This window comes from Lagenorhynchus albirostris, chromosome 19 (genome assembly GCF_949774975.1).
Source record: "Lagenorhynchus albirostris chromosome 19, mLagAlb1.1, whole genome shotgun sequence".
Taxonomy (NCBI): Eukaryota; Metazoa; Chordata; class Mammalia; order Artiodactyla; family Delphinidae; genus Lagenorhynchus; species Lagenorhynchus albirostris.
The window spans coordinates 42,033,043-42,054,743 of NC_083113.1; the positions used below are offsets into that span (position 1 = coordinate 42,033,043).

The following is a 21,701-nucleotide window of genomic DNA, read 5'->3' on the forward strand; positions in this document are numbered from 1 at the left end:
GGAAGAAAGGAAACAATTCCGCTTGTTGAGAGCTGGAGAGAGACTTATTTATTTGAACTTTCTTTTCTTCCAGGAATCTTACTCAGTAAGTATTAAGCCAATTTGTGTTGGCTAGGTCATCACTGAGCTAATTCTTGGTACAGCCCTCTGTTGCCATGGCATCTCATGTGATGCTAAAGTAGAAAAATGTGCTGTTTTCATTTGCTAGAGGAAAATTATCACAGAGGGACCCCTTCCAGGCTGCCAGCCTTGAAGTGGCCTCACAGGGCATCATAAGAGTAATGGATCAGGGGACACTTGGTGTGGAGCCATTTGGGCTGTAAGTTCCTTGAGAACAGAGATTATAACTGCCTTCTTTTTGTCTGTCACAGCCCCTGGCAGAGTTCCTGGCCCACAGCAGGAGCTCAGTAAATATTTATGGGTTGAACTTTGGGATTTTGGAAGGAGAACCCCAGGTACATTGCCAGAGGCTGTATTTCTGATGATGGGATGGGCAGTGGGTGGGATGTCTCAGATGGAGTTGAGGATCAGGATAAAATGAGGAGGACACGACAAACTGTTGAACTCTCCTTCTCTCAGCCCTAAAGCAGGAGTCTCTGCTCACCAGTTATTACCATGTAGAGCAGTGGTGCATAGAGTCTTTAAGAGGTGGAGTCCTGAGTTACTATATTCCAAAAAGAAGTTGTAACAATTCTTATAATGAAATGGTGTTAAAAGCTAAAACATTATGGAAGTGAATAATGAACTGTGTCTTTAGACACAAACACTAATCATTTTTAAAATAATTTGGTGTATATTTGGTATAATAATTTGGTGTATATTCCCCCAGCTTTTTTTCTTATGTATATACTAGTCTATACATTTCTACAATATGTATTTATTTATTTATTTAAAGAAGATGTTGGGGTAGGAGTTTATTAATTTATTTATTTTTGCTGTGTTGGGTCTTCGTTTCTGTGTGAGGGCTTTCTCTAGTTGTGGCAAGCGGGGGCCACTCTTCATCGCGGTGCGCGGGCCTCTGACTATCGTGGCCTCTCTTGTTGCGGAGCACAGGCTCCAGACGCGCAGGCTCAGTAGTTGTGGCTCACGGGCCTAGTTGCTCCGCGGCATGTGGGATCCTCCCAGACCAGGGCTCGAACCCTTGTCCCCTGCATTAGCAGGCAGATTCTCAACCACTGAGCCACCAGGGAAGCCCTACAATATGTATTTTTTAACTTTAAAAATATAATATGTGGTGATGACTTTAAAATATAGCAATAGCACAGAAGTATGTAATGTGAGAAGTAAGAGTCTCCTTTCCCTCCACCTGTTCCCCCGACATTCCCATACCCTAGAGACAGTCACTGTCAACAGCTTCTCTTCTACCTTTCCAGGATATTTTTTTCCCATGTATATGTCTATACCTTTTTAGAAATTTCTCATTAGACATATGCTTCACATACTCTTTTTTTTTTTTTTTTTGGCTGCAATACGCAGCATGCGGAACTACCCCGACCAGGGATTGAACCCCTGCCCCCCTGCAGTGGAAGCGCAGAGTTTAACCACTGGACCACTGGGGAAGTCCCTTCACAGACTGTTTTAAACTCCTTGGTACATCACAGACGTGGATACCAGTACAAAGCCAATCAAACTGACGGGTATCTTTCTTTGTCAATATATATGGATTTACCTCATTCATTTCAACAGCTGCAGAGCATTCCATTATGTGATTGTATCTTAGTTTATTTAATTATTTCCTTCCTGATGAATATTTGGGTTGTTTCAATTTTTTCATTATTATAAAGAATGGTTCCATGAGCTTTCTTTTGCAAATCTATCTTTGTGTACTTGTGGAAGTGGTTTTGTAGAATTATTTCTGAAAATGAAATTGCTGGGTCTTGTGTCAGTTTCCCTGTTTTAGTTTTCTAAACATTTATTTATTTATTTATTTTTGGCTGCATTGGGTCTTCGTTGCTGCACGCGGGCTTTCTCTAGTTGTGGCAAGCAGGGGCTACTCTTCGTTGTGGTGTGTGGGCTTCTCATTGCGGTGGCTTCTCTTGTTGTGGAGCACGGGCTCTAGGTGCACGGGCTTCAGTAGTTGCAGCATGCAGGCTCAGTATTTGCAGCACACGGGCTCAGTAGTTGCGGCACGCGGGCTCTAGAGCGCAGGCTCAGTAGTTGTGGTGCATGGGCTTAGTTGCTCTGCAGCATGTGGGATCTTCCCGGACCCATGTCCCCTGCATTGGCAGGCAGATTCTTAGCCACTGCGCCACAAGGGAAGTCCCAGTTCTCCTGTTTCAGAAAGCAGAATCGTGTGGTTCCCCCTAAGGTTGCAGAGGTCCTTGTTCAGGGTTTTGTTTTGTTTTTTTAAATCTTACTGAAGTATAGTTGATTTACAGTGTTGTGTTTAATTTCTGCTGTACAGCAAAGTGACTCAGTTACACATATATATTCTTCATATTCTTTTCCATTATGATGTATCACAGGATATTGAATATAGTTCCCTGTGCTATACAGTAGGATCTTGTTGTTTATCCATTCTATATACAGTAGTTTGCATCTGCTAATCCTAGACTCCCAATTCTTCCCTCCCCCCCGCCCCTTGGCAACCACAAGTCCATTCTCTATATTTGTGAGTCTGTTTTTGTTTCTTAGATATGTTCACTTGTGTCGTATTTAGATTCCACATATAAGTGATATCATATGGTATTTGTCTTTCTCTGACTTAACTTTGCTTAGTATGATAATCTCTAGGTCCATCCATGTTGCTGCAAATGGCATTATTTCATTCTTTTTAATGGCTGAGTAATATTCCATTCCATACACACAGACACACAGACACACACACACACACCCCATCTTTATCCATTCATCTGTTGATGGACATTTAGGTTGTTTCCATGTCTTGCCTGTTGTAAATAGTGCTGCTGTGAACATAGGGGTGCATGTATCTTTTTGAATTATAGTTTTTTCTGGGTATATGCCCAGGAGTGGGATTGCTGGATCATATAGCAACTCTATTTTTAGTTTCTTGAGGAACCTCCATACTGTTTTCCATAGTGACCGCACCAATTTACATTCCTCCCAACACTGTAAGAGAGTTTCCCTTTTCTCCACACCCTCTCCAGCATTTATTATTTGTCATGTTTTTTGTTTTTGTTTTTGTTTTTTTTTGCAGTACGCGGGCCTCTCACTGTTGTGGCCTCTCCCGCTGCAGAGCACAGGCTCCGGACGCGCAGGCTCAGCGGCCATGGCTTATGGGCCTAGCCACTCCGCGGCATGTGGGATCTTCCCAGACCGGGGCACAAACCCGTGTCCCCTGCATCGGCAGGCGGACTCTCAACCACTGTGCCACCAGGAAAGCCGTGTCAATTTTTTAATGATGGCCATTCTGACTGGTGTGAGGTGGTACATCACTGTTTTGATTTGCATTTTTCTGGTAATTAGCAATGATGAGCATCTTCTCAAGTGCCTATTGGCCATTTGTATGTCTTTTTAGGAGAAATGTCTATTTAGGTCTTCTAACCATTTTTCTTTCTTTTTTTAAAAAAAATTATTTATTTTATTTCTTTTATATTTATTTTTGGCTGCGTTGGGTCTTCGTTGCTGCATGCAGGCTTTCTCTAGTTGTGGTGAGGGGGGGCTACTCTTCGTTGTGGTGCGCCGGCTTCTCATTGCGGTGGCTTCTCTTGTTGTGGAGCACGGGCTCTAGGCATGCAGGCTTCAGTAGTTGTGGCTCACGGGCTCTAGAGTGCAGGCTCAGTAGTTGTGGCACACGGGCTTAGTTGCTCCGTGGCATGTGGGATCTTTGCGGACCAGGGCTCGAACCTGTGTCCCCTGTATTGGCAGGCGGATTCTTAACCACTGCACCACCAGGGAAGCCCTAACCATTTTTCGATTGGTTTGTTTGTTTTTTTGTTATTGAATTGTAGGTGCTGATTGTATAATTTGGAAATTAAGCCCTTGTTGGTCCTATCATTTGCAAATATTTTCTCCCATTCCATAGGTTGTCTTTTTGATTTGTTTATGGTTTCCTTTGCTGTGCAAAAGCTTATAAGTTTGATTAGGTCCCATTTGCTTATTTTTGATTTTATTTCTATTGCCTTGGGGAATTGATCTAGGAAAACATTGGTACGATTTATGTCAGATAATGTTTTGCCTGTGTTCTAGGAGTTTTATGGTGTCTTGTCTCATATTTAAGTCTTTAAGCCATTTTGAGTTTATTTTTGTGTGTGGCGTGAGGGTCAGGGGTTTTTATCTAAAGTGACAGACTTCTTTGCCTGCTATCCCTGCTTGCCTCGTGATGGTTAGAAGTGCTGTTTAGCAGTTACTTATTTCTGGGATTCCTGAGAGATTACTGCCTACTTCATTTTGATAGACAGTCTTTCAAAACATGGGAGCAGAATATAGAGATCTTTGCAGGCAAAAGGTTGTGAAGCTTTGCCGTGGAGAACGGTCTTAGGAGGTGTTATTGGAGTGGGCTGGGTGCCTGCCTGGGAGGCATCCACAGACTTCTGTGGCCGGGAAAATTGTTTCAGGATCCATCCCTGTCCTCTACTCCTAGGCCCCTGGTCTCCCCACAGATGGGTCTGGCAGTTTATGGACAAACTTGCTTTGGAGTTCAGATAACAATCTGTAAGACCCAAATAGACCCGAGAACTCTGGCTTCCTTTGTTTTTGAGGACATTTATACAGGCACCCAAAGAGCATGGCTTTGGTTTAACCACCAATCTGGCCTCTTCCTGCCACTTGAAAATTTCTGAGGTTCTGGGATTGTTGCCCTGCAGCAAAAAGAAGCCTGAGAACCAGCCCACCTTTCACTCAGTGTTAACAAACATTGAATGCCTGCTCAGAGCTCAGCACTTGGTTGGGAGCCAGAGAGTTCTAGAAACCTGAGAAGTGGCCCCTTCCCTCAAAAGGCTGACAACTCTAGTGATCAAAAGTAATCTAGAGTATAGCAGTGAGCAGTGTGACCCAGATTGTACGTGGAATGGAGGTTTTGGAACATGCCCTTCAGAAAAGATCCTCGGGCTTACCTGGTGGCGCAGTGGTTAAGGATCCACCTGCCAATGCAGGGGACACGGATTCGAGCCGTGGTCCAGGAAGATCCCACATGCCGCGGAGCAACTAAGCCTGTGTGCCACAACTGCTGAACCTGAGCTCTAGAGCCCATTAGCCACAGCTACTGAGCCAGTGTGCCGCAACTACTGAAGCCCGTGAGCCTAGAGCCCGTGCTCCGCAACAAGAGAAGCCACCGTAATGAGAAGCCTGCGCACCGCAACGAAGAGTAGCCCCTGATTGCCACAACTAGAGAAAGCCCGTGCACAGCAATGAAGACCCAACACAACCAAAAATAAATTAAAAAAAAAAAAAAAAGATCCTCAGTGAAGGTTCGTTGATTCATCAGCTGAGTGGTATGAGGAAGGATTGAGACCTTGGCCTGGTGAGTCTGAGCTCAGCTAGGCCCCAGGCACTTCTGGAGTCTATCTGGTTTGGTGGAAGGAGCTCTGGATGGAGAATGAGATTTTGGTTCGTTCTCGACTGTCACTATCTGAGTGGCTTTGGACAAGTTTCTACCTTTTTGGCATGTCATTTCTATAAAGTGTTAGCGAGGACAGTAGTGCTGAATGCTCATGCCTACTGCTGCACTCTATCCAATATGCTTACCTTCTTTGAGGAGTGCTTTGGGTCAGGCTTGGAGTTGAAGGTGTGGAGGCCGACTCCAGAGAGTTCAATACTTTCTGTAAGATGTGTTAGGATTGGTGTCATGAGACAGAATAGTGATTTGTGAGAGCTGGCATAGCATGACCTTCCTGGGAGGTCGCTTCTCGAGGCTTTCCTCATTCACCCCCACCCTGGTCACTCTGCTGGGGGCACATACATGAGAGCTGAGGACAGGAAAACACTTTGCCCTCTTCACAGAAGGAATTTTGCCAGCTGCTTCCCTTGTCCCTGTTTGCCTTTTCACCTAACTGATGTGAAAAGAGAATTTAACAGATGTGATTGGAGTGTGGAGCAGCTATGATCACCTGGAGGTCATCAGCAATTCCCCGCATCAGAGCTGGTACCTTCTTTCCTGCACTCTTGATCTGTAGTTGGGAAGGTGGAGTACCAGCATCAGCCTGTCTTTGAAGAGTTTCTAATTGGAACAAATATGAGAGAAACTGTGTCCCAGAAAGGAATAAGGAAGGTCAGAGAGGGATAATCCTTGGCTGTCTCACTGCTGACTTGAGATCCTTGCTTAGACTTTGTTTAAAGTGAAAAGTCAGCCCTTTTCTTTTGTAAACCTTAGTTTTTCTCATCAGGACCAGACTAGATATGCACATCTAAACAAAAAGAGCCTGTGGGTACACCTGGAGACAGTTACTTATTTTGCAGATCTAGGGTTGTACCTCCTCCCCAGGAAGAAGTGACATCTGAGTAGCTGTGCTGCGTCACCCATGCAATTTGTCTTCTCTCTGAATGGTGGTAGATGTTGCTCACAGTGCGGTCTTGGGGATCAGGGCCTGTGTTCTGCCTCAGGAATCCTGGCCCAAGAGCTTTTTTTTCCTGAGCTGCAGCCCTTTACTGTATTAAGTCTTGTATTTTCCCTGAAGGAAGAGATGAGTCTGCAAAATTCCAAAGTCCACAGTTCTAATCTTTGGCCTCTGTGAAAAAGAACCTTGTTTCTAAATGCCTTTGTTTATTATTTTTTTATAATTTATTAATTTATTTATTTTTGGCTACATTGGGTCTTCGTTGCTGCGCGCAGGCTTTCTCTAGTTGGGGCGAGCGGGGACTACTCTTCGTTGTGGTGCGTGGGCTTCTCATTGCGGTGGCTTCTCTTGTTTTGGAGCACGGGCTCTAGGTGCGTGGGCTTCAGTAGTTGTGGCACACAGGCTCAGTAGTTGTGGGTCGCAGGCTCTAGAGCACAGGCTCAGTAGTTGTGGCATACGGGCTTAGTTGCTCTGCGGCATGTGGGATCTTCCTGGACCAGGGCTCGAACCCGTGTACCCTGCATTGGCAGGCGGATTCTTAACCACTGTGCCACCAGAGAATCCCTAAATGCCTGTGTTTAAACATGATTTCCTAAGCTGCTATATGGGATCTCCTGGGCATTTGGGTGAAAACTGCAGCAAATCCTGAAGAGCCCATGTTGGTTGAGGAATCTTTTCCTCTTATGTGAGGAAAGATAAATCTCATTCTGCTGAGAGTCATACTGACATACTGATTAAAACCTAAGCCCTTAATCTTTGGTCTTTTTGTCTGATGGATTGGTAATCAAGGTCTTGTGTACATTTCAGAGGTGAGCTTTTTCCTTGGGAACATTGGTCAGTTATTGGTCAGTTATCACCACCTTAGCCACATTGGTCAGTTACCACCATCTTGGATTCAGACTCTCACTCAGGGCCTCTGTGTGGGTTCTCTGTGACCCTCAAGGTGCCCCAGCAAAAACCTCCCTGGGTCTCCCTCTGCTGCCTTTCATGGGATCTTTTGCTGGCTTTGAAACAGGTTGGGGGTGGGGGTTGGTGTTGCCCCTGGGCAGCCATGGAATCTCTGACCCTGACCAGCTCTTTTCCTTCTTCTTTTTTGTTTTTAAATTAATTTTTATTGGAGTGTAGTTGATTTACAATGTTGTGTTAGTTTCAGGTGTACAGCAAAGTGAATCAGTTATACATATACATATATGCACTCTTTTTTAGATTCTGTTCCCATATCAGTCATTACAGGGTATTGAGTAGAGTTCCCTGTGCTATACAGTAGGTCCTTATTATCTATTTTATATATAAAGCAGTGTGTATATGTCAACCCCAATCTCCCATTTTATCCCCCTCTTTCCCCCTTGGTTGACCAGATCTTTTCAACCATTAGATTCTACATCCAGCCACCCCACTGCAGCACTTCCAGAACTGAACTCTTCCTACTGCTTCCCAAGCCTGTCCCTCCTGCTGCACTCCTGACCTTCTGCCCAGGAGCTGGAGTGAGGGACTGGAGTGCTGTCCTCTCCTCCCTTTCACCCCTATGTCCAGCCTCCAGTCCCTGTCACTTCTCCTGCTGACCTCTCTCCATTCCGCCACCCTGTCTGTGCTGCTACCTTCCTCACTGGCCCTTTCAGTCCACTTTGACCCTCCTCCAGTTCAGCCTTATACTTGTTTCTAAACACAGAGTCGCCTCTCCTTGTAAACCCTTTGGTAGCTTCCTTTCACCTCCCAGGAAGGTCCTGGCTCCTCGCTGTAACTTGGGCTGCTCTCCACAGCCTAGTTCCTGCTGACCTTCCAACACTTCAGCCCCCAGTTCTGTCTTCACATCACCAGACTGCACATTCCCAGGCACGGGATGCTGCTCTGGGCCTCTGAGCCTTTGAGTGTATCATTCTCTCTGTCTGAAACAACATTCCCACCTTTCCTCACCTGCCTCATTCTTACTTCAAATTCAGCGTGGGGGTCTCCTCCTCCAGGAAGCTTTCCCTAATCCCTGTGTCATTCTTGTGTCATTCATGTATCTACTATTGTTTCTCAAGCCTAACATTTACTTTGTTATATTGAAATTACCTGTTTTGATGTTTTGCTCTTCATTTAGACGATGAGTTTATCGACCATGTTTTGCCTGTATTGGGTATGTTAAAATATACCTGCACTGGACGTCTTATTCATTCCTGTATCGCTAGTAGATGTTCAGTAAACGCTTGTTCTGAGTTGATCATTTTATCCCCAATTCTGTATATCCTAATTAATAGGAAATTCTCAGCTCTTTTCTTTCACCCCTGGGGCCCTCAGATAGACTTAGAGAAGGGCAGGCTGGATAGAAATGACCTCTGGAAAACGGTACTTCAGCACTTCAACTTGTCCAGGGCCCCACCAGCCACAAGGTATTAATAGTTGGAACATCTTTGTCTGGAAAGCAAATGGGAAAGTCTCCTGGATTCTCATCCCATGGAAGCAGAGTGCCCCAATCCACAGCCTGAGTCTCATCTGGATGAAGTTGTTAGTGTCCTTTCTGAGCTCAAGGCCCGCTCTGCCTCTTTTTTTTTTTTTTTGGCTGCACTGCGTCTTCTTTGCTGCGCGGGCTTTCTCTAGTTGTGGCAAGCGGGGACTACTCTTCGATGTGGTGCGCAGGCTTCTTGTTGCGGTGGCTTCTCTTGGTGTGGAGCACGGGCTCTAGGCACGTGGACTCCAGTAGTTGTGGCACGCAGGCTCAGTAGTTGTGGCACACGGGCTTAGTTACTCCATGGCATGTGGGATCTTCCCGGACCAGGGCTCGAACCCGTGTCCCCTGCCTTGGCAGGTGGATTCTTAAGCATTGTGCCACCAGGGAAGTTCCCCCCTCTGCCTCTTAAATGAATCCCAGGCTAGTTTGGTGGCTATCTGGTGGCAGTGTGCTAAGGCTTGTGGTTCGTACTTCACTGGAATTGATTTTAGCCATTTCTGGGACTTGTGTGGCATTTTAGCCATCTATGTGGTAAACTGGGGAAGTGAGAGACCATGGAACAGGGTGTTAAACTGCCAGGGTGAAGATGGTGCATTAGAAAAGTAGTGCGAGCCGTCCAGGGAAGAGTGAGGTTAGGGCAGCATCCAGAGCAGTGGGTGGTGGTGGGTTGTTGCAGTGGGGGATCAACCCCTGCAGGAGGCCTAGAGGGCTAGGAAGGTATCCATGAGGGAGGAGGCCTTGGGGAAGTGGCTTTCTACACCCTGGTGGGTGATAGTGTTGGAGAATAGGCCTCCAACACTCCACGCCCCCGTTTCAGAAAAGATGAGTCAGAGTAATAAGAGGAATAATTTTAACCTTTAAAAAACATAGGACTTCAACTATGATAAGGGACCCAGGGAGAGAGTAGGGAGGAGGGTGGAGGCAGTGACAGCTGAGCCTGGTGCATGTTCCTGTCCCTCCTCAGAGTTGAAGAGCAGCATGAAAATTATACCCCTGGAGATGTACATCAAGACCACGGAACTCAGACCCAGTCTTTCATGTGGATCCTTCATGGCATCTGGGCTCTAAGCACTCAGGGGCCAAAGCCATTCTCCCTTCCAGGGAACCATACCAGAGTCAGGTCTTCAGTCTGGGTTTATCCAGGGCCAGGGGGGAGGGGGTAAGGAGGATGGCTGGGATCCCTCCAGAAGTGTCCCTGGCTATGCTGAGTTCCTTTCTTCTGTCTGTGTAGGTGTAGACGGGGCACTGCCTGCAGAGCAGGTTCTGCCAGCCTCGCTAGAGATGATGCCCCCGTGTCCGTGATGGGCTGTGGGACAAGCAAGGTCCTTCCCGAGCCGCCCAAGGATGTCCAGCTGGATCTGGTCAAGAAGGTGGAGCCCTTCAGTGGCACTAAGAGCGATGTGTACAAGCACTTCATTACAGAGGTGGACAGTGTTGGCCCTCTGAAAGCTGGGTTCCCAGAAGCCAGTCAGGGTGCAAACCCCTGCCCTGGTGCCCCCACTACTGGCCACACAGAGCCTCCCTCAGAGCCACCACGCAGGGCCAGGGTGGCTAAGTACAGGGCCAAGTTCGACCCACGTGTGACAGCCAAGTACGACATCAAAGCCCTGATTGGCCGAGGCAGCTTCAGCCGAGTGGTGCGTGTGGAGCACCGGGCAACCCGGCAGCCATATGCCATTAAGATGATTGAGACCAAGTACCGGGAGGGGCGGGAGGTGTGTGAGTCGGAGCTGCGTGTGCTGCGCCGGGTGCGCCACGCCAACATCATCCAGCTGGTGGAGGTGTTTGAGACACAGGAGCGCGTGTACATGGTGATGGAGCTGGCCACTGGTGGAGAGCTCTTTGACCGCATCATCGCCAAGGGTTCTTTCACTGAGCGTGACGCCACTCGAGTGCTGCAGATGGTACTGGATGGCGTCCGGTATCTGCATGCACTGGGCATCACACATCGAGACCTCAAGCCTGAGAATCTGCTCTACTACCACCCAGGCACTGACTCCAAGATCATCATCACCGACTTTGGCCTGGCCAGTGCCCGCAAGAAGGGTGACGACTGCCTGATGAAGACCACCTGTGGCACACCTGAGTACATTGCCCCTGAGGTACTGGTCCGCAAGCCCTACACCAACTCAGTCGACATGTGGGCGCTGGGCGTCATCGCCTACATCCTGCTCAGTGGCACCATGCCCTTTGAGGATGACAACCGCACCCGGCTGTACCGGCAGATCCTCAGGGGCAAGTACAGTTACTCGGGGGAGGTGAGTCTTCTGTCTCGGGGACGTTGGTGGGTGGGGGCTCCTATCCTACAGCCCTTAATCAGGGGCATGTGCTCTCAGGGCCGTGTTCGTGGGGCCAGACAGATGATGTAAAAATGGTAAAGTGAGACTAGTAGGGTATCTTAGCTTGAATTTCCCCAAAAGTGAGCCCTGAGACAAGGACTTGGGAGCAGACTGAGGACCCTGTGAATAATCATGTGGAATGTGCTCAGAATTGTACCACTGAGGGGCAGGAAAGAGGGTGGGTTTTAATCCACTGACTCTTGTATGAGTTGAGAATTTCTTTGCAGGGGCTTTTAATGCCTGGCACTTCTGGGCTGTTCTGAATGCCAACTAGTGGTGTAGAAAGTCCTCAGGCAAAGAAGCAGAGAGATACAGGCACTGGCCATGGGAAGCTGTCAGCACGCACGTGAGCACTGCAGCTGCAGGCGAGCCCAGAGGTGGGCTGAGAGGAAGCAGGACAGGGCATCCATAGCATCTAGTCCAGAGGACTAGGGCAAGCTAGTGACCGTGCCCTGTCTAAAGGAACAGCTGCTTCTCATCTCAGCCCAGTTTTGCCACAGAGCAGGGTGGACTCCATGCACCCAGACATTCTAGTTTTTTAAAGAGAAGCCAGAAAATCTGATCTTAAAGTGTTAAAATATAATTCACATATTTAAGCAGTACCATGTGCTTAACCCAGCAAATGCTTACTTCTGGCCCTAATTCAACCAGCAGGGCATCAGTTTGTGTCTTTGGATCCATTGATAGTCCTGATGCCTGAAAAGACCTGTTAGGTTTCAGCACTGCTGGGAGCTGAAGGGAGGTGCAGAAAGAGTAAGAACTGGTTGGTCCTCAGACAGGATGCTGACGGGGTAGGAGACAAGGCTCACCACAGGAAACGGTGAACACAGCAAGCTGGATAGAATGTTCTTGGGGAGGTTGTGAAGAGAAGAATGTGTGATGGCTTTATGTGGGAGGTGAGGTAAGCTTTGCAGGATGACAGGATTCTGCCAAGGCAGTGAGGGCCCCTCCCCAAGTGGCCCCTGCAGAGTGCTCCCCACAGTGTTCCTCTCAGGCCTGCACTGCTATCCATGCCTCCTGAACAACCCATGGAGAGGGGAGGGAGCTCTGGGACCAGCTCCCTTCTGCAGCCCAGCTTTCCTCCCAGGAATGTTGGACTGGGCCCTCCCTGGTCTCAACCAATTGGCCCAGAGCAGCATTTCCTACAGGAGTTGCCCCAAAGCCTCATGAAGGCAAAGTGCCTGCAGTGCTTGTGGTCCTGTGCTCGATCATCTTCCCTGTCAGCTTCAGGACATGGTCGTGGGGTCAGTCAAGGATTTCCCTCCTGTGAGCATGGGGGCTGGCCTTCCCTAGGGGGTCCCCACATCACGTGCCTCAGGGTGGTGAGAGGAAGGGAGGGAAGCCACCTTCTTGCAGCCAGCTCTGTGCTGACCACAGGTGAAGGAGAAACTGGGACATTCTCCAGCTCTCCCCTAAAGTTTTTCATGTTTTCTTCTGTGCTCCAAATGGATTCAACAGAACAAATGCCAACTGGCTGGGAAGCCCAGGCTGTGATGCAGTGGTCACAGCGGACACCGCCCTGCTCACCCTTTGGGCTGGGTTTCATCACAGGTCAGAAGAGCCAGAATCCACCTCACAGAGGCAGTGTTGTGCCAGGGCCCTGCCTGGCTTGCCCTTGGAGCTCTGTGTGGTGTAGCTTAGCTACAGGAGGCAGGGAGGTTTCCCAAGAGTTGCTGACAAAGGAAGGATTCTTTCCAGAAGTCTGTAGGTTTGCCCAGGAGTTCCTGATTCTGGCAGTCGTTGATCAGGCAGTTTATCTAATGGGAGCTTGCAGAGCCTTGCTAACTGGCTGTTGATTATCTGAGGGTGAGAGAATGACAAATAAATAGGGTGGGGAATGAACTCAGGCTTCCTGCTCCTATTGTGGCCACAGACTGAGTCCTGAGACTCTGCTTCCTGCTCTGCTGGAATCACGTGGCACGGGTCTGGGGCTCCTGGTGTGTGTGGGGGCACTGCCCAACCTTTGGCCCCCACTGCCCTTCATCTGAAGCTGAAAACATCAGTTCCCAGTCCCAGATTCAAATCCCTGGCCAGCACTGATGGCATCTGTCTGTTACCAGGAGCTTGGCAGACCCCGAGAGGAGATTCCACCACCATCTGCAGAGAGCTCTGGATTGGGAGGAGTTTGTCTGGGGTATTTCCTGGGTAAGGATACCTTATCATTAGATCAGGCTCTCTGAGCTGGAGACCAGGCATCTTTCTGTTTTGCTTGTAATTGCCTACCCGTAAGTGCACTGGGGATGATGCAGAGAGACATGAAGGCCTGTTCCCCATCCCCATGAAACTTGAGATTGCCCGGGAGAAAGGACTAGGAATAGGAAATGGCCACAGAACGAACCCCTGTTGGCAGGCACATGCCAGCACAGGCCTGGGCAGTCTGGAACATGGGCCATGGGGCGCAGGTCAGGTGGTGGATTGGCCCCCCTTCTTAGGACTGGGCCCTGCCCCCATCCTCACCCAACCATCTGTCTTCTACTGTGTGATGGTCATTTGCCCTTATGAAGGCATTCTGAGTAAGCAAGGCCCTGTCTGAGAGCCTCAGGGAGGTGTTTCCATCTAGCTTCTTGTGCAAATAAGGGACTGCCCACTTTGAACTCAGCAAGGTTTGGAGGTGTGCATTCCTCACCTGACAGTCCCATGGCACTTGGTGCCTTTCTAATAGGCACCCTGCCCCCTTATAGTGGTTTCTCATGTATACCACACTGTCTTGTGTGCTTGTTTCCCAGGGGCTCTATCCATGCAGCTCTCTTTCAGGCTCAGTAGTTTCTGTGGACTTGAATAGAGGACTTCCTTCAGGAGGTGGGCTTTGAGGAGGAGGAAGCTCAGAGAAGGGGATGTTGCTCACTGTGCTCCAGAATAAACAGGAGATTGTTTGGGAATAACAGCAGAGGTTGATGAGGCCGGGCCAGGCCTGGTGTTTGTTGCTGGGAGCTCTGTAGTGCCAGGGATTATTTGGAGATTCCAAGCATTAGGTGGGAGGGAGCCCTCTGACAGTGAAGGGGAAATGTAACAGGAAGTGTTGTGGGAGACTAGCTGGAGGGAAACTAACTGGGGGCTGTTGGAATAATCCCAGTTTGGAATGGGGGAGCCTGGTGTCCTGGGGATGTTTGGGTCAGATCAAGGATTCTAGCGAGTGGGCTCAACATAGTACATGTGAGCCATAGTTTAGAAAGAGAAGGAGTTGGGGGGCAGAGCCTTCCTGCAGCCCTGCAGGAGGAGCATCATCTCACGAGGCAGATTGAGAAAAGACCCCAAGCTGCCCTCTGCCCCGGAGAGTACGTAGAGTCCTGCTTTGACATCCCCACATGGGACCCAGCAGTGGAGGGATGCACACAAGTGGGGCCTCCTTCAGCACCTGCCCCACAATGCTGACACTCTAGACACTCTAGCCCCCAGCCCTGGCCCCACGCTCCACCCCATTCCCTACACACCATGGACCCGAGATGTTTGCTCCTTTCACTCCACACTATGCTTTTGCTCAGGATTTTCCCTCTATTCTCAGTGTCAGCCTAAGAAATTTGACTGGCTCTCAATCATCCAATTCAAAGATTGCTTCCATTAAGAATCATGCCAACCATTGCCATTGTGTAGCCTACTGAGTACCAGGCACAGGTCTGAGGGTTCTACACCCAGCATGTCTAATCTCTACAATAATCTTGTCAGTGGGTATAATCCCCTCATTTTATAGATTAGTAAACTGAGGCTAGTGAGGTTAAGTAGCTTGTCCAGGGTCTCACAGAGGGTGGCAGGCTTGGGATTTGATTCCAGGCCATCTTGGCTTCAGAGTTCTTGGCCTTCCCATGCCTACAGTCTACTTTCCCTGACACATATGCCTCAGCGTGTTGCTGGAGTCTTTGTTTCAGCACTTTCCCAGGCTGTCATCTGTGGACACCTTTTCCCTCCCCAGCCTGTAAGGTTCTTGAGGACAGCATGTGTATCAGTACATATGCTCCCAATACTTTCTCCTGCTTCTCTTGAGGGAAGCACCAGTGGTTGCAGGTGAGGCCCTGGGCAAGGACCCAGAAGTGACTGTCAGGTAGACTAGGCTGCTCCTGCTGGCTGGGAGTGTTCTCTTCTGGGGCTGGGCTCCAGGAAGAAGTGGGGAGCCTGCCGGAGATGCACTTAGGGGGTTGTTGGCCAGACCTGCATATAAGCAAATGTAGGAATCTTGGAAGAGGAGAGAGTTCTGGAAAGGAAAGCCTGTGACAGGTGATTTTGAGAGGAGAAATCTGAATTTTTATCCAGTGACTGGAGGTGCTGGAGTGGCGAGGGCCAAGCTAGGGTCATGTTGGAAGTGATCGGGAGATACATGTTGGCCAGATGTGAGGAAGGCCTGTGTGAGTGTGAGAGCAGTTTGAAGACAAGGAGAGTCACCTTGAAAGAGGGAGCTTCCTGTCATGGGAGGCCTGGAGCAGCTGCTTCTAAAGGAGTGACACAGAAGGTGAGTCACCATCTGTAGACCGTACGAGAGGACTGTTATGGTCCCGCCAACTTGGAGATTCTGTGATTCACCTGACATGAAATGCGACGTTGTGGGCCTAACGTTATTGCTTTTGTCAAGAGTTCTATTCCTAGAGGCAGGATGGATGAAGAGGCTCTTGTGGGAACGATGACAGAGTGATGCCATCAGCAGCTTTGCTGTCTGCCACGTTTAGCAACTTTTAATTGTCACCCTCCTCTGCTTGGGCAGTCTCTGAGCTGTGGGCGAGCCCAGGTGACTGCACCAGGAACAGGTGGGCTTGGGCAAAGGTTCTCACAGAGCCTTGTTCAGGAGAGTGAGTGCTGCCAAGCGGAGGACAGAATCCTGGTGGGAGACGAAGCTCACCTGCAGGACCGATCTGCCACTTCCCGGGGGATTGTGTTGGTGGGAGGTGGCTTTCCAGGGGTAGGTCTCTGGGCTGCAGGCTGACCATCCATCAACTTGGGCCAAGGGGCACTTGCTCAGGGACTGTGAGTTACACCATGTGGTAGTTCTGATAGCCCTGCAGTAGGATGAGTGCCCAGAGCCAGAGCTGACATTTACATTCCCATCCCAGCTGTTTGCCACTTCCAAAAGTGACTCTGACACTTGCCATTCTACCCTGGGATGTTGAGAGTAAAATGAAGTGCAGGGCATGTGGTGTGTTCTGGTGCTCTCCACGTGAAGGGCACCTGCGCCTGTGGGGGCTGCTCATGCAGCCTGCTTCATATGCTCTGACGGAGCGGCCAGGTGAGCAGGGATAAGACCTTGCCCCAGAGCCATGGGGTGGACTGCACGGGGGACGTGGGAGAGCTGGTGACTGGACGTGTGTGGGCAGCAGAGCGGAATGCAAGGAGGCAGGTGGTGTATTTCTGGGCTCGTGCTTGGATTCTGCTGGATGCCTTTAATTGCCTCGTGTTCCCATGGCCAATGTGGATAGGGGCTCATGTGCCACCTCTGGGCTACTGCTTGGCTCCCTGGAGCCCCATCCTCTTGGCATCCCTCTGCTGTTGTTGCCCTGGTTACACACTCACCTCCTGTGGTGGCAGAAACTTGCCCATCTCCCCACATTGTTGCATTTAGCATTTTTGCCAAAACACCTTGCTCCGACCACCCACAGCATCTCGTTATCCCAAGGTCCTTTCATTACTGCTGTTTCCCACCGCCCTGCTGAGGTCTCCTCCAACAAAGGGGTATATTGTGGGTTGCGTTCAGAGCAGCTTCTGGTGCCCTATCCATCCCCTCCCTCTCCTGCTCTTCCCATTGTCTGCCTCAATAGCTCTGCCCTTTCACAGGCCCTGTTGCTTCTAGGCCCTTAAGTTCCTCTGGGACCTGCTGGGGCTCTTGTTTCTCCCACATTCTGACCTCTTTAAATCTGCTTATGACCTCCCATGCTCATCCCCTGCCTGCCCCCACTGAGGTGGTTAAAGGTGACCTGATCCAACCACACCCCCTGGCTGTGCCTCTCCAGACTCTCCTTCCTCGTAGGTTTCTCTGTCTCCCAGTGCGAGTGTGGTGCCCAGACCTGAGCTTTGCTGCAGCATGGCCCGGCCAGCCTGGAGCAGGAGACTGAGTCACCTTCGTCTCTTCACTCATCCTGCCAACCCATGTAGACCTAGTGCCTGCCCTGAGCCGAGTCCTTTGTACCCAGGGTTCCAGGGACACAGCCTCTGGGGACAGAGGCCACAGTAGGGGTGACATGCTGACAGCCACCAGGGATCCAAATTGCCTCAGAAATTAGAATGGGAAGAAGTTAAAAAAAAAAAAAAAAAGCCAGGTTAGGCCCTGGAAATCACCTCACTTCAGCAGAACCCTTGAGTGGAGATAGAAGAGACCATTATGTAGCTAGCTCTGAAATCCAGAACCTTCTAGGGCTGTTCCAGGACATTGTTTTTTTGTTCTTGGGGTTTTTTTAAATTTAATTTATTTTTTATACCATAGGTTCTTATTAGTTATCTGTTTTATACATATTAGTGTATATATGTCAATCCCAATCTCCCAATTCCCCCCGCCACTTTCCCCCGTTGATGTACGTACATTTGTTCTCTACATCTCTGTCTCTGTTTCTGCCCTGCAAACTGGTTCATCTGTACCATTTTTCTAGCTTCCACATATATGCGTTAATATACGATATTTGTTTTTCTCTTTCTGGCTTGCTTCACTCTGTGTGACAGTCTGTAGATCCATCTGCGTCTCTACAAATAACCCAATTTCGTTCCTTTTATGGCTGAATATTCCATTGTATCTATGTACCACATCTTCTTTATCCATTTGTCTGTCGATGGGCATTTAGGTTGCTTCCATGACCTGGCTATTGTAATAGTGCTGTAGTGAACATTGGGGTGCATGTGTCTTTTTGAAGACAGGGTATATGCCCAGTAGTGGGATTGCTGGGTCATATGGTAATTCTATTTTTAGTTTTTTAAGGAACCTCCATACTGTTCTCCATAGTGGCTGTATCAATTTACATTCCTACCAACAGTGCAAGAGGGTTCTGATTTCTCCACACCCTCTCCAGCATTTGTTGTTTGTAGATTTTCTGATGATGCCCATTCTGACTGGTGTGAGGTGATACCTCATTGTAGTTTTGATTTGCATTTCTCTAATAATTAGTGATGTTGAGCAGCTTTTCATGTGCTTCTTGGCCATCTGTATGTCTTCTTTGGAGAAATGTCTATTTAGGTCTTCGGCCCATTTTTTGATTGGGTTGTTTGTTTTTTAAATATTGAGCTGCATGAGCTATTTATATATTTTGGAGTTTAATCCTTTGTCTGTTTCTCATTTGCAAATATTTTCTGCCATTCTGAGTGTTGTCTTTTTGTCTTTTCTCAACTTTAAAAAAAAATTATTTATTTTTGGCTGTGTTGGGTCTTCATTGCTGTGCACGGGCTTTCTCTAACTGCGGTGAGCGGGGGCTTCTCATTGCGGTGGCTTCTCTTGTTGCGGAGCATGGACTCTAGGCATGCGGGCTTCAGTTGTTGTGGCACGCAGGCTCTAGAGCGCAGGCTCAGTAGTTGTGGCACACGGGCTTAGTTGCTCTGTGGCATGTGGATCTTCCCGGACCAGAGCTCGAACCCGTGTCCCCTGCATTGGCAGGCGGATTCTTAACCGCTGCGCCACTAAGGAAACCCTGTCTTTTCATCTTGATTGTAGTTTCCTTTGCTTTGCAAAAGCTTTTAAGTTTCATTAGGTTCCATTTGTTTATTTTTGTTTTTATTTCCATTACTGTGGGAGGTGGATCAAAAAAGATCTTGCTGTGATTTATGTCAAAGAGTTTTCTTCCTATGTTTTCCTCTAAGAGTTTTATAGTGTCTGGTCTTACATTTAGGTGTCTAATCCATTTTGAGTTTATTTTGTGTATGGTGTTAGGGAGTGTCCTAATTTCATTCTTTTACATGTAGCTGTCCAGTTCTCCCAGCACCACTTATTGTAAAAGACTGTCTTTTCTCCATTGTATATCCTTGCCTCCTTTGTCATAGATTAGTTGACCATAGGTGCGTGGGTTTATCTCTGGGCTTTCAATCCTGTTCCATTGATCTATATTTCTGTTTTTGTGCCAGTACCATATTGTCTTCTTTACTGTAGCTTTGTAGTATAGTCTGAAGTCAGGGAGTCTGATTCCTCCAGCTCCGTTTTTTTCCCTGAAGACTCCTTTAGCTATTTGGGGCCTTTTGTGTCTCCATACAAATTTTAAGATATTTTGTTCTAGTTCTGTAAAAAATGCCACTGGTAATTTGATAGGGATTGCATTGAATCTGTAGATTGCTTTGGGTAGTGTAGTCTTTTTTTTTTTTTTTTTTTTGAGGAACAAGAGCCCAGTTTTTTTTTTTTTTTTTTTTTTTTTGCGGTACGCGGGCCTCACTGCTGTGGCCTCTGCCGTTGCGGAGCACAGGCTCCGGATGGGCAGGCTCAGCGGCCATGGCTCACGGGCCCAGCCACTCCGCGGCATGTGGGATCTTCCCGGACCGGGGCACGAACCCGTGTCCCCTGCATCGGCAGGCGGACTCTCAACCACTGCGCCACCAGGGAAGCCCCCAGTTTTTTTATTTGATCATTTCTTGTATTTGAAGTACTCCTCGATGATATCCTTGGCCTGAGACTCTTTGCCATAGTCCTTAACCACCACACAGCTGCAGCCAACCACTTTACGGGGTTTTCCCTCTCTGTCAGTTTTACAGAGGCCTACCCATTCCCCTAGTTTCTTGTTGTCATCAACCTTAATCAGGTTGATTTGGTGCTCAGCACAAAGGGCCTCCACCAACTTGACATACATAGGCTCATCACAGTTGGACGCAAGCACACAGAGATGGGCTTGGCGCTTGTCTAAGGCTTTGGCAGCTTCGCGAATTCCACGTGCTAGGCCATCGTAGATGAGGGCGGTCTTAAGCACCTCTTGCAGAGCAGTATTAACGTCCATTACACCCTCAGCAGCAATGCCTTCCTCGGCCATGGCGGTGGGTTACGGCCATGGCGGTGGGTTACGGCCATGGCGGTGGGTTACGGGTGGAGCCGAATCTAGAGTGCACCCGTGCCTGCGCCTCCGCCTCCGCCTGGCTCCGCGGCAGCAGGGCAGTATAGTCATCTTCACAATATTGATTCTTCCAATCCAAGAACATAGTATATCTATCTGTTTGTGTCATCTTTGATTTCTTTCATCAGTGTCTTATAGTTTTCTGAGTATAGGTCTTTTACCTCCTTAGGTAGGTTTATTACTAGGTATTTTATTCTTTTTGTTGCAGTGGTGAATGGGAGTGTTTCCTTAATTTCTCTTTCTGATCTTTTGTTCTTAGTGTATAGGAATGCAAGAGATTTCTGTGCATTAATTTTGTATCCTGCAACTTTACCAAATTCATTGATTAGCTCTAGTAGTTTTCTGGTGGCATCTTTAGGATTCTGTATGTATAGTATCATGTCATCTGCAAACAGTGACAGTTTTACTTCTTTTCCAATTTGTATTTCTTTTATTTCTTTTTCTTCTCTGGTTGCTGAGGCTAGGATTTCCAAAACTATGTTGAATAATAGTGGCGAGAGTGGACATCCTTGTCTTGTTCCGGATCTTAGAGGAAGTGCTTTCAGTCTTTCACCATTGAGAATGATGTTTGCTGTGGGTTTGTCGTATATGGCCTTTATTATGTTGAGGTAGGTGCCCTCTATGCCCACTTTCTGGAGAGTTTTTATCATAATTTGTTGAATTTTTTCAAAAGCTTTTTCTGCATCTATTGAGATGATCATATGGTTTTTATCCTTCAGTTTGTTAATATGGTGTATCACATTGGTTGATTTGCATATATTGAAGAATCCTTGCATCCCTGGGATAAATCCCACTTGATCACGGTGTTTGATCCTTTTAATGTGTTGTTGGATTCTGTTTGCTAGTATTCTGTTGAGGATTTTTGCATCTATATTCGTCAGTGATACTGGTCTGTAATTTTCTTCTTATGTAGTATCTTTGTCTGGTTTTGGTATCAGGGTGATGGTGGCCTCATAGAATAAGTTTGGGAGTGTTCCTTCCTCTGCAATTTTTTGGAAGAGTTTGAGAAGGATGGGTGTTAGCTCTTCTCTAAATGTTTGATAGAATTCACCTGTGAAGCAATCTGATCCTAGACTTTTGTTTGTTGGAAGATTTTTAATCACATTTTCAATTTCACTGCTTGTGATTGGTCTGTTCATATTTTCTATTTCTTCCTGGTTCAGTCTTGGAAGGTTATACCTTTCTAAGAATTTGTCCATTTCTTCCAGGTTATCCATTTTCTTGGCATAGAGTTGCTTCTAGTAGTCTCTTAGGATGCTTTGTATTTCTGCAGTGTCCATTGTAACTTCTCCTTTTTCATTTCTAATTTTATTGATTTGAGTCCTCTCCCTCTTTTTCTTGATGAATCTGGCTAAAGGTTTATCAATTTTGTTTATCTTTTCAAAGAACCAGCTTTTCGTTTTATTGATCTTTGCTCTTGTTTTCTTTGTTTCTATTTCATTTATTTCTGCTCTGATCTTTATGATTTCTTTCCTTCTACTAACTT

At 47.8% G+C, this 21,701-nt stretch overlaps 2 protein-coding genes across 4 annotated transcripts in view; one reads left to right on the top strand and one right to left on the bottom strand.

Annotated features, from left to right (window-relative positions):
* Positions 1 to 21,701, top strand: part of PSKH1 (protein serine kinase H1) — a 35,070-nt gene that overhangs the window by 2,903 nt on the left and 10,466 nt on the right. For all 3 annotated transcript variants that reach the window (XR_009537043.1, XM_060130623.1, XM_060130624.1), the window contains exon 2: positions 10,118 to 11,144. Coding sequence is in view for 2 of the 3 variants with exons in the window: in XM_060130623.1 (XP_059986606.1) it covers positions 10,188 to 11,144 (957 nt within the window). In the remaining variant the exon portion in view is untranslated. The remainder of the gene's footprint in view (positions 1 to 10,117; positions 11,145 to 21,701) is intronic.
* On the bottom strand, positions 19,713 to 20,143 carry LOC132509448 (small ribosomal subunit protein eS12-like). The gene has a single exon (XM_060130501.1). It carries the CDS (start codon positions 20,132 to 20,134, stop codon positions 19,736 to 19,738), a length of 399 nt encoding a protein of 132 aa, XP_059986484.1. The 5' UTR covers positions 20,135 to 20,143; the 3' UTR covers positions 19,713 to 19,735.

Excerpts from the sequence above, each read along its gene's own strand:
- LOC132509448 (XM_060130501.1), bottom strand. The coding sequence starts at position 20,134 with ATGGCCGAGGAAGGCATTGCTGCTGAGGGTGTAATGGACGTTAATACT.